The 12,806-nt window shown below is 32.5% G+C and overlaps 2 protein-coding genes across 2 annotated transcripts; both read left to right on the forward strand.

Moving 5' to 3' along the window:
* The first annotated feature begins 3,059 nt into the window (after nt 1–3,059).
* On the forward strand, nt 3,060–4,375 carry LOC131615183 (MATH domain and coiled-coil domain-containing protein At3g58340-like). The gene is made up of 3 exons (XM_058886671.1): nt 3,060–3,178; nt 3,287–3,456; nt 3,534–4,375. Exons 1-3 carry the CDS (start codon nt 3,060–3,062, stop codon nt 4,373–4,375), a joined length of 1,131 nt encoding a protein of 376 aa, XP_058742654.1.
* Nucleotides 4,376–10,770: 6,395 nt separating this feature from the next.
* On the forward strand, nt 10,771–11,851 carry LOC131615184 (ubiquitin C-terminal hydrolase 12-like). The gene is made up of 3 exons (XM_058886672.1): nt 10,771–10,895; nt 11,005–11,159; nt 11,448–11,851. The coding sequence occupies exons 1-3, from the start codon at nt 10,771–10,773 to the stop codon at nt 11,849–11,851; spliced, it is 684 nt and encodes a 227-aa protein (XP_058742655.1).
* Nucleotides 11,852–12,806: the final 955 nt, after the last annotated feature.

The raw sequence follows: 12,806 nt of genomic DNA on the forward strand, positions 1-12,806 counted from the left end.
AGAGATGATTAGCATATATATTTTTTGACCAAGACAAACAAACATCATCATCATTTTTTAGTGGGCTCGGGCCCAGTTGGGTTTATCACCACCCCTATTTTGAATATACCCCTCCCCCTTTTTTTTAATAATAGTATCTATCTAAACCCATAATGAAAAAATAAGAACCTTATTAATTAATATGAATGACAAATAATTGGGCCCAAACGAATTGGATCTCCAATATTCGCTATTCACACCTCCACTTATTTTAAACCAATTTTTTTACGGGAGTTTTATAGGAGAGCGAGTTTAATAATAGGTATATTAAACCCTATGGCTCCTAATTTTTTAACGCCCTTAATAAATTGATGAATGCAATTTGAACCGGGTAAATTTTGGGGTATGACAATGGTTTCTCAATTTCTTTTTGGCATTCAAGTTGGACAGATGGAGGGGTTTTAAAGGAAGTTTTCCCGGTTTGTATGCTCTTTCTCTTTTCCAGGATGTCTCAATTGCCGGTATGAGAGGATGGATAGATGGAGGTTGGCTTTGGTTTGATTTCGGCATCCCCTCCGTGGACGTTTCTACTGTTGTTGCGAACATTAGCAGGTTGCATGTGCTGTTGTACGTGTAAGTATCAGATATGCCTAAGAGGGGGGGAGTGAATTAGGTTTTCAAAAAATAATCGGTTTAATGAGAATACTTCTAATAATTTTTGGTTAAGTGTTTGAAGGTTGTTGAATGGTTCTTTTTCTTTTTCTTGGTAATAGTGATGAAAGCAATAAAATGCGGAAAGTTAAAGAATGCAACGATATATACTGGTTCCCCTCACAATCCGAGAGTACTCCAGTCCCCATTCAAACACGAAAGAAATTTCACTATAGTTAGAATTATTGTACAAGCCTATGCTTACTATCTAACCTATACGGTGATCAAAGGTTCTTAACACCTTTAAGATCAAGCAACACTAATGTGAATGAAGAACAATCCTCTTCAAACACAACACTTACTTCCAACAATCCTGGATAGTAAGGATAAATAATATTTTGAATTTATACAAGAGTTTATAATGAATTATGGAGAGCAATATCAATCTTGGATTGATCTTCTTCTTCAAGTAAAACAATTCTCAATAAATATATAAGTGTTCACAAATGAATGTATGAAACTTGTAAGGATTTCTAAATGAAAATGTGTATGATAAGTTTCACCAAAAATTCTGGTTTGTATGAACACTTGAAGATTTTGAAAGATGGAGAAATTTTATGCTTATGAATTGTTAATGAAGAAGGTGAAAAATGAATATGAAAGATGTAGAATATATAGTGTGTTAAACACCCTTTTGAAAAGTTATTTTTCCATGAAACAAAGCAATGATTAAGTGAAGAAAATACAATTTCGTTTGGGTGAAAACATGCAAGAGAAAAACACACTGGTTCAGTAGGAACCGGTTCCTACCTGGGACAACCCGGTTCCTGCTGAACGTTACAGCAGAAAATTTGAATTTTTGTACATGGGAACCGGTTCCCAGCTAGGGACAACCCGGTTCCTAGTAGTAAACCACAGAACCTGAAATATGCTGCATGCTGGAACCCGGTTCCCAGCTAGGGAGGAACCGGTTCCTGGAACTTTTCCTTAGGATTTTGACTTTGAAAAAAGGTTTCAAAGGTAACTAATGTATGAAACTTTGTAGTATGTTATGAAATGCATGTGGAATATATTTGTGAACATTTATATATCAAAGTGAGAATTATTTATACCTTTGATGCCTTGACTTGATGTAAATCTTCACAATTTCTTCAAGACTTGAAATGGTGTGAATTTGCTTAAGACTTGATATTCTTTTTGCACATCCTTTATGAAAATTGATATCCACATTGTCTTCATCAAAACCAAGTATGATTGAGAAGCTTGCAATTACAGTACGAGCATTCTCCCTCTATTGTCCGACCGAACAATGTTGCATGGTTGTTGTCGGAAGATGGTCATTTTCCGTTTCGACTAGTTATGGAGCTTTGAGTAATAGGTACGTTCCTTTCGGACCGGAAAACCGTTACAATTATGTTTTTTCTTCAATTTGGAAAGCGGATGTTCCCATAAAGGTCAAAGCTTTTGGGTGGAGATGTTCCATTAATAGGATTCCTACAAAAGACTTATTAGTAGTTAGAAGTATTCTCAAGCATTCTTCTAATCTCGCTTGTGTCTTTTGTGAGGAGTGTGGCGAATCTTCAATCCATTCTCTTTTGAGGTGCCAAAAAATGGAGGTTGTTAGGAAGGAAATGGTCGGTTGGTTAGATTTATTTTTAATAAAGCAATCGACTTCAAAGAAAATTTTTGGTCATGGAGTACGCTTTGTTCTCAAAAGAGAATAAAAAGTAGTAAGGTGGGTTGTGTTTGATTGACTATTATTTGGAGTTTATGGTTGAGTATGAACGATATTAATTTTAAAAATACCGAGTGAAATGTTAGGGAAGTTGTTTGGGGTTATAAAGTCTTGATTTTGAGGTGGTCGTTTATAGGGAAAATTACTCAACTCAATTTTAACTTTTATGAGTTAAGCAAAAAATCTTTGTTTTATTTAAGTTAAGTTTTATTTGATGGATAATTTTCTATTTGCGACAGTTTTCTTTTCGCCTTTTTGTAATCCGGATTCTTGTGCTTTTTTGTTGTCATCAATATATCTTGCTTACCAAAATAAAATTGTGTTTAAATATTTGGTTAATTTGGGAAAGATTGGGTATTTGAATAAAAAATTCTAGTTAGAGTTTAAAAAATTCTAACTATTCAAATAGTGAGACTTTTTGCCTTCTAGTCAGAAAAACTAGTAAAAAAGAAATGAAATGTATTAATTTAAATAGCCAGTATCCCTCTCATACTCTCTCCTTTTGAAAGTTGTGCCTATTGCTCGATCGTCGAGAGCTAAGTCATTCTATACTCTCATAATTGTAATGTAATGCTGCCGCTTCTGCTCCCTCTTACGTTACTCAACACAAAAAGTATTGCTATTTGAAATATACCGTAGCTAGGGCTTCCATGCCAGTAGTATGTATGTTTACTTTCATTCTTATTTTGTAGAAATGGAGCATAAACAATCTAGTATCATCACGTTTGAGAAATTCACTTGGAAGGTTGAGAACTTCTCTTTCTTGGAAGCTGAGGTTTATTCTGAGTCTTTCGTCCGCTGCGGGTATCAGTGGTACTGTATTTAACTGAATATGTTCCGGCTGGTGGATACATAGATGATACACTCTTTTGACACAATTTATTGCATTTGTATGTTTTGATCTGTTTTGGTATGATCTAGGAGGATAAGTCTGTTTCCAAGAGGGAACAAACTCATCAAAGAAGATGACAACTTATCAATTTATTTGGAGGCTTTGCAAACTTCCAATATGTCTGAGGGATGGAACAGAGATGTCATATTTAGGTTATCTGTATTCAATCAACTCAATACCAACATGACTATCACTAAAGGTAATATTTAGGTTATCTTTTGTATTCATTCTTTTTTTAATGGAACTAAATTCACCTCTGATGCATGAATTTTCCAGAATCTAGCAACGAGTTCAATGCAAGTGAGGATTCATTGGGTTTCGAATCATTCATGACATTTGCTGAGCTTCATGACCCAAAAAGAGGGTTTATTGTGAATGATGCTTGTATTGTTGGTGGAGAAGTTTTTGTTTCTAATTCAATACATGAGAAACCAATTAATCAAACAGCTAACTTAACTTCTTCCCTAACATTTGGAAGTCTAATGACTCTACTTGGGTTTAGAGAATTTGAAGTTCCAACTCCAAAGCAAGAAGAATGTCAAGGCGAAAATCTAAGCGAGCTTATGGATTTCAAGGGTTTAGGACAAATAGAAAAAGCTTTTGTTCCGTTGCTAGAGGAAGTATGTTCTCAGAAACCTTCACTTATTGTGTGTCAACAGAATAGAAGTAGCAAGTGTAGAGAATGGGCTTTCACTGCTTTGGGTAGAGTTCTTTATTTCCTTAAGACTAGAAAGGTGAAAGATATGAATGACTTAGCCTGTAAGGACCTTCAAATATTCTGGGAGGAACTTGAACTATTTAGTTTTGATTTGACATGGCTAAAGCCCCATGTTCAATCAGCCTTAGGAATGAAAAGATATTTGGAGGAGTTGGAGGAGGTCGAAAAGTTAAAGATTAATGTGGCATCTCTAGAGTTGGAAATGCAGATGCTTAAGTCAAAGATAGCTACAGTAGAGGAAAATCTTGATGCTGCAAGAAGCTTGTTGAAAGCAAAAGATCTTGAAGAGATATTAGTTCCGCTCCGTTGTAAAATATCCAAACAGTGGAATGGAGTTTATGTTCCGTTCCATTCCATTCCGTTCCGCTCCATTCCGCTCTGTTCCGCTCCGCTCCGTTAGTTGTAAGCTATCCAAACAGACCCTTAGTTATAAATGCAATTATGCATTTCTATGGAATATGGATAATTTTATATGTCTTGAATATCATTAAAAGTAATTGTGTATTTCTGTTAGTCTTTATAAGACCCTTTATAAAGAAAATGTATCCTACAGAGATTTATTCTAAGACGTGGTAGATATTAGACGTGGAAGAACTATTGAACTAACTAACTGTTGGCAATGCATTTTAAAATTTATATGTTGAAAATTCATAGCATAAGGGCGTGCGTGCTTTTTCCTGCAACTGGAACTCTAAGGCTATGTTTGGGAGTTTGGAGGGGAGGGGAGGGGAAGGCTTTCAAAACCAAAATTTTAAAAAAATGTAGGAAAATATTTGACATTTTTTGAAAAAATGATTTTGTTTAGAATGATAAAAGAGTTATTATTATTAGTAAATTTTTAATTTTTAAAATAGTATAACAACCTAAAAGATATTTGGAAAATTTATGTAAACCCTTCAAAACCCCCCAAAACCCTCATACAATACAATTTTTGAGTTCCCCATTTTATGGGGTTTTTGGTGTTATGAATAAACTCAAACCCTCCAAAACTCTCCTACCCAAAATCTTTTTATCCTTTTCACCTAATTCCTCCTATTTTTCAAAACCCTCCCCTCCCTTCCCCTCCAAACTCCCAAACATAGCCTAAATGTAGCAATGGATGTAAACTCTCACTTGAAGAATTGCTAGCTTGCCTAGAATTCCTACTTGAATAAAAGAAAGACCTGCTTTCAATTTAAAGGCTTCTTCACTCACCGTAACAGACTCAGGCGCTAGAGAACTCGAACAATATCAAAAGAGGGCATTGGGATTTTCATAACCCGGCTTTCAAACTAACTTAGATATTAACTAGATCTATCATTAGCAACTATTGCCAATACCAAATAACATTAAATTAAATAATCTGCTTTCACCATTAAATATATTGTGTCTGAGCTTCTTGGAACGCAAGTTACTACAAAACAGCAAATAAGAATCCATTCATTCTCATATCTACAATAGTTGGTATGATAATAGACCAAGATATTACTCCTTCTAGACCTATTTATAAGAAGGAGTTCATTTTTAGATATATTGAATAATTAATGTATCTAGACAATATATTGTCCAGATACATCAGTTATTCAATGTCTTTAAGAGATAGTATAATTGAACAGACGAATTCTTGTATGGAAACAACCATAAATCCATATTCTTATGAACAACCAATAAGAAGTGAGAAAAATACTAAAATTTTTAATTTTTAAAACTTTTTTTATTAGGACTCATGGGTGGTGGAGAGAGAGAAATCTCGTATTATTTTCTAATTTATTAAAATTTTATGATTGGTTGTGTGCAAGAAAATTTCCTATGTCCATGTCTACCTAATAATTTTTCTAATTGAAGAATTGATTACAATTTTACTACCTTAAGCAGTGACCAAGCTAAAAGTTTTAAGTTGTGGGGCAGTATATTTTTGTAACGTATATTGTGTACTATTTTTTTTTTTAATGTTATATTTATTTTTTATGAGATTTATATTAGAAAATATTAAATTTTTTTGTTTTTGTTTGTATAGTTTCTCAACTTTTTATTTTATATTTTTTATTATCTTTTATAAAATTTTCAAATATTTTATATGTTGTTATATTATTTTGAAAATTAAAAATATAGTAATGATATACACTCTTTTATCATTCTATACAAAATCAATTTTTCAAAAAATATCAAATATTTTTTTTAAAAATTCGTTTTGGGAAGCCCTTTCTTCCCCTTTCCTTCAAACTCCCAAACAAAACCTAAAAGCTCCTTTAAGGATTTTTAATTTATCCTTGAGCATGCAAGCCATCCACCCCTCACTAACCTTTGACCTCCAAAACTTACAAACCACCCTCTCAAAATTTGGATCCTTTAATAAAAAATTATTAAATCGAAAGAGCTTACATCCCCAAAGTTGAGAAAGGTACTTAACCACAACATGGCAATGCTTAGAAACATCATGAGCCAAGGCAAGCAGACTATCCTAACCACATTCCTCCCTCCATCTAGGCAAAAAGAGAACTATGTCCAACCTTCTCATAAAAATCCTATAAGAGTGGTACCAAGTAAACCTCCTCCCCAACAAAAGTAAGTCCATTAAATCCATCTCCTCAATAAAAGCCTCAAACTCAATAGATTCGATCAAAAATGAATCATGAGTCCCATCGTACACTCCTTTCCACTCATGTCAAGAAAAAATTGTATTAAAGTCTCTCAAAACACACCAAGTAGAACCGGACAGCCACTTGCGTGCAAGGATTGATGATTCCCACATCACCCTCTTATCCAACAAAGTACACTTAGCATAGACATTAACAACAAAACGAGGATATGAATTAACTCCTCACTCAAGACACAACCCAAGATACGTTGGCCCCGAAAACAAGAAAATTGCACTATGTTTCACATTACATAAAATCAAAAACGGCCCACCACTGACACCAATTGCAGGAGAATAACTCCAACCACCGGCCAAATTGCCCCACAAAGAGATGCCCAAAATGGCATCCACCTCCGCAAGCTTAACCTCTTAAATTGCTAAGAAGTTTAAGTTCAAGTCCTTAACCAACTCCCGCTAAACCTATAACATTGAAGGATATTATTAATAAAATATAAAGTTGTAGAAGATTTTTTTTTAATAATTAAGTTAAAAAAAAACTCTGTGTGACCATTATTATAAGCAAATACTATTCTCTTTTTAGGTTTATTGAATAATGAATGTATCTGGTCTTTTATGTAGACCATATACATTTCATTACTCAATGAACTTAAAAAGAGAATATTTTCTTATAATGGCCGGAGAAAATACATAACTAACTCATATTTTTAAAAAATTATCCTAATAACCATGTTTGAGAATGCTTTACACGTAGACACCATTTCAAATGACACATTTTTTTTTAAATTTTTTTTCAATTACCAGCGAATTAATACTTTTCATTTTTTTCCTCATTTTCGCGCCCCCAAGGAGGAATAACATGAGTCTCTTCAAAATATTTTTGAGGCAATGAATCTATTCAAGTTAGTTGGTGAGCACTCAACAATAATTTATTTACCATTAATCTCCTTAATACCTTCGGTGCCATTCTTTTGTAATCCAACTTCTTCATTTTTCATCAAATATATTAGGTTAAGGCTATGTTTGGTTAAGGTTATATTTGGGAATCTTATATTTTAAAGGTATTATTTGTTTATTTAAAGTTTACAACCTTGGATTTTTTTTTAATAACTAAGTTTAAAAAAATACATAACTAACTCATATTTCAAAAAAATTACTCCAATAATCATGTTTGGGGTGTTTTACACATAAGCGTTATTCCAAATGACGCCTTTTTTTTTTTTTTTAAATTTTTTAGTTACCTGCGAATTTACCTACGGATTTACATGCAAACCAAACATTAAAATATTCTGCAGGTAATTTCGCTGGTAACACTAAATCTGCATGTACCTGAAAAATTTTAAAAAAAATATATGAGACAACATTCCAAACACCCCCCAAACATGATTATTAGGGTAATTTTTTAAAATATGAGTTAGTTATGTATTTTTTTTTAAAAACTTTATTATTAAAAAAAAAATCATGACTTCGTCGATATAAGTATGAGTCAAATTATAACAAGAATTCTATTTATAGAAAACAATAGTAAATCATTAGTAATGTCCATTTCGTTAGACATTAATGTATTCTAAACTAAATAGGGACACTATTTTGGCATTGTATCTCATTCTTTCACAATCCTGTAAAGTTCAGCTGTCCGGATTTTTTTTTTTGTTACAAAGGAGGGCCGAAACCCAAAAAACAAACTACAAGAAAATTACTCTATCAGTGGTGGAACCACTTTTATCTTTATCGTAAATATTAGAAATAGCCATCGGAACCGACTCAAAGATAACAATCTCTGAATCAAGAGTGCATCCAATATTTGCCAAAGCATCTGCACATTGATTTGCTTCACGATACGTATGTTCAATATGCACCTCTTCGTGCATCTCTATTAATCTCTGGATCCTTTTAAGAAGTGCAACTCCTTCGCCTTTTCTAGTATGACCTTTTTCAATTGCCTTAACGGTATCTAAGGAATCAACATTAATTAAAACCTTACTCCTCCCCAGTTGCTTAGTAAGATTTAAACCTTCAAACACTCCCCAAAGCTCAGCTATTAAACTGTTACAACACCCCAAAGCTTTAGAAAATCCCGCAATCCAATTCCCTAAATTATTTCGAATTACCCTTCCACAGCCTGCCATAGAATTATGCTTACAAGCTCCATCAACATTAAGCTTAACAAAGTTTGAATATGGAGGAGTCCATCCAATTTGTATACTGATACTGCTCCTACAAAGACTTTCAACATCCAACTTGGTGGCTGCCACATACTCTCTAATTCTCATATGGATGCAGTTTCCGGGATCAAACGGTCTTTTGAATTCCTCATCATGTTCCTCTTTATTCTTCCATGTAAAGTTCAGCTGTCCGGATATTTTAAAAACATTCATTATAAAACCTTTGGATATCGTAACCAAAAAAACCTTTTGATATTAATTTAAAATAGTCATAAAAGAAGGAATTTTTGGTTTTCTGTTCTTAAAAAAATATTAAATGCATACTAGTACATTTAAATAAGAGTGAAGGTTTATTTTAGTCCCTCACAATCCATCACAAAAACTGCTGCAGAGGACAAATTAGACCATGAGAAAAAAGTCCCTATTAAATCCTTACAAAATTTAACCGAGCCATTTTAGTCCCCCAACTAATATTTTTTTAAACCGGTTTTTTCTTACTTTTGAACCGTAATTGGACTGTCAATGAAGACCCATTTTAGTCCCTTACAAAAAAGAGAGTCCAAATTAGTCCCTAAGAAAAAAAGTTCATATTTAATCCCTTACAAAATTTAATTAAGCCATGTTAGTCCCTCTTTTAATATTTTTTCAAAGAATTTTTTTCTATTTTTAAACCGTAACTGGACTTGACAAGATAGATCTGCTTTTAGAAATTGGAAACTCTGGCAAGATAAACCAATTTTCTTCCAACATATCATGTGTATTATTTTCGCCACAAGTATTATTTACAAAAGTAAAAAATTAGCCTAAATCACCCCTAGTAGCTGAACTAAACCTTCTTAAAAGATCATTAACAACTAAAATAATAACAACACCTAATACACAAGAAAAACCGTAATCACCCATCCATAGGCCTGATAATAAAACCAACAAAAAAACATCGTGGTATCGCGATGATTTATCTACAATCCATTCACAAATAATTTCAAATCGACAGTAGTAAAATAGGAGTGCAATCACGGTTTAAAAATAGGAAAAAATCGTTTGAAAAAAATATTAAAAGAGGGAGTAACATGGCTCAGTTAAATTTTGTAAGAGATTAAATAAGAATTTTTTTAGGTACTAATTTGGACTCTCCCTTTTTTGTGAGGGACTAAAATGGGTCTTCACTGGCAGTCCAGTCACAGTTCAAAAGTAAAAAAAAACCCGGTTTGAAAAAAATATTAGAGAGGGACTAACATGGCTCGGTTAAATTTTATAAAGGATTTAATATGAACTTTTTTTTCCTCAGGAACTAATCTGTCCTCTGCAGTTTTTGTGAGGGACTAAAATGGACCTTCACTCTTTAAATAATGATACATTATTGATGATGTGTTGATGTACACAAGGTATATCCTTATGCACGGTGCATAAATACTCAAATATTGTTTATATTATTCAAAGTATTATATTATTACTCAAAATAATATATAGATTACTCAAAATAGTATAAATATTACTCAGAACAATGAATATATTACTCAAAATAGTTAAAATTCGATATTACTCAAAATGATGTAAATATTACTCAGAATAGTATACTCATTACTCACAATTAATAATTACTCATAATTAATAAATGTGTACAAATAATGCATATATTATTCATGGATTATGATATTATTACTCGTTTCTAACTAAAATGTTACTCTGAACAATTTAAATATTACTCGTATGAGATTTATGCACCGTACATAAGGATATACCTTATGCATATCAACTTGACCTCATTATTGGTGTGTCCCTCTCAGTTCTCATACTCGGTAACTGTGGTGTAACCTTACAACTTCTGTGGTTTTATTTAGCGGAGGGAGTATATAAGTAGCTATTGTGAACGGCTGCCATTATGTATATTGAACTTACTTTTAACTTTCCTGTAAAAAAAAGAGGGTACAGACTTTTCTTTAACTTTCTTTTTTTTTAATAATTAAGAAAACGCTATTTCTCGTGTGAATTATGATTTTTATTTGTGTATTCTGTCCTTACAATTGACCGTACTTTATTTATGTTCTTGTAGAAATGGAAGATGAAGAATCGTATATCAAGATATTTGAGACATTCACGTGGAAGATTACAGAATTCACTCTATTGAAGAATGTTGCTAAGGTTTATTCTGAGGCTTTCGTCCTTGGTGGTTATCCATGGTATGATTTTTCAATAAATAAGTTTGCACATATTATAACTATAATTTATTGGATGAAAAGAGAATACCCTTATTAAACATTTATTTATTCTGATTTGGTTTTTGTTTAGGATGATTATTCTGTATCCAAGCAGGAACTTCTTAAATATATTTTTTAAGGCTGTGCAAATGAAAGCTGACCATATAAGCGAGGATTGGTATAGAGATGTAAAATTTAAGTTGACTTTAGTCAATCAGCTCGATCCTAACAAAACAATCACACGAGGTAATATATTTTGTTAGGGAAAAGCTAACATGTACAAGTTAATATACTATTTTTAGAAATATTTTCTTGAAATGCGTACATTCAATGTTTTGAAATTTTAAATTTGATTTTATTGCATTTACCTTTTTTAATTTTAGTATCATTAACATGTGCGCTAAGGGCATGTTAGCATTACCCGTATTTTGTATTCACCTCCAAATTGTAAATAGGCGAGTTTTTTTTTTATAAAATTATGTTCCGAATTAATAGTATATGTATATAATTAACTCTCGATGTATAATTTTCCAGAGTATAAGAACAAGTTCAGTGCAAGTTACCGATCAAGGCGCTACTCTTTCATGCCAATAGATGAGCTTTATGATCCTGAAAAGGGGTTTGTTTTGAATGATGAATGTATTGTTGAGGTTGAACTTTTTGTTCGTGAGTCGAAGCTTGAAAATCAAGTGAACCAAGCAGCTAGCTTAGCAAGGCATACCAATGTGGAGGTTCTAACTAATGATCTTGAAGTTTCATGGGAGGAGTTTAAGAAATATAGAACTGATCTCACTTGGTTAGAGCCTCATGTTCAATCTGCTTTAGAAATTAAAAATTATGTGGACAAAGCTTTACGTTTAGAAAAGTGGAAGGAGAATGAAGCAGCTGTAGAGTTTGAAACAGAAAAGCTGAAGACAAAATTGATTGGTAAATCTTGATGAAGAAAAGTGAGTTTCTGAAACAACAAGCATCTAAGAGAAAAAATTAAGTTTTGACTTTACATGTGAAAGTTAACGATTATAAGTTGTGATATGGATTCGTTTTTATGTCTTCATGAGAAAAAATTTGTAGTTTGTTTTTCGACCTGATTTGCCTGATATTTACTATTTCGTTTAGTTTCGTTTTTATAAACTTAGTTTGTCCATTAATATTGTTAATTGTAAAACCATTTTCATATAAATAAGCATTTGAACTTCAGTGGTAAAGGAGCTCCTGCAAAGGACGACACTCCGGGAATATCGGATTTGATTCCAAAAAAAAAAAAACTTGCACATCTAAAATCGCGAACGGATTCACTTTACTTGTTTAAGCTTGCACATCTAAAATTGCGAACGGATTCACTATACACTAAGAACTTAAAAGGATTTTTATTTATTATTTATTTCTTTTATGTTAATAATTATTTTAACTATAATATATGAATTATTATATTTGAATGTATCACGAACCCAAATGACGTAGCACGAATCCAGTTGACGTACCACGAACTCAAATGACGTACCGACTATGCATACCCCCTCCGTACCTAATTCTTTGAGAGTTGCGAACCGCGTACCCGAATTCGTACCACGAACCGAAGCGAATTGCGAACCGTGTGACTATGGGTACGATTCTTCAATATATTAAGTTGTGGGATTTTTTCTTTTTTATTTTTAATTTTTAAATTGTTAATCAAATTAGCAACTAGAAATTCCATTAAAATAAACATAAGATAAGAAAGTTTTGATTTCAACATTTTTTGTTCCAATCGTAAACCCAGAATTAAGTCTTGATATGGTGGAGCAAACTTCTTATACGGTGTAAGAGATGTCGATTTACATGATTAACACTTTAATGCTCAAATCTTTTTTTTAATAAGAGTCTAAATGAATTAAACACTTGAAATGACGCGAT

This window comes from Vicia villosa, linkage group LG6 (genome assembly GCF_029867415.1).
Source record: "Vicia villosa cultivar HV-30 ecotype Madison, WI linkage group LG6, Vvil1.0, whole genome shotgun sequence".
Taxonomy (NCBI): domain Eukaryota; kingdom Viridiplantae; phylum Streptophyta; class Magnoliopsida; order Fabales; family Fabaceae; genus Vicia; species Vicia villosa.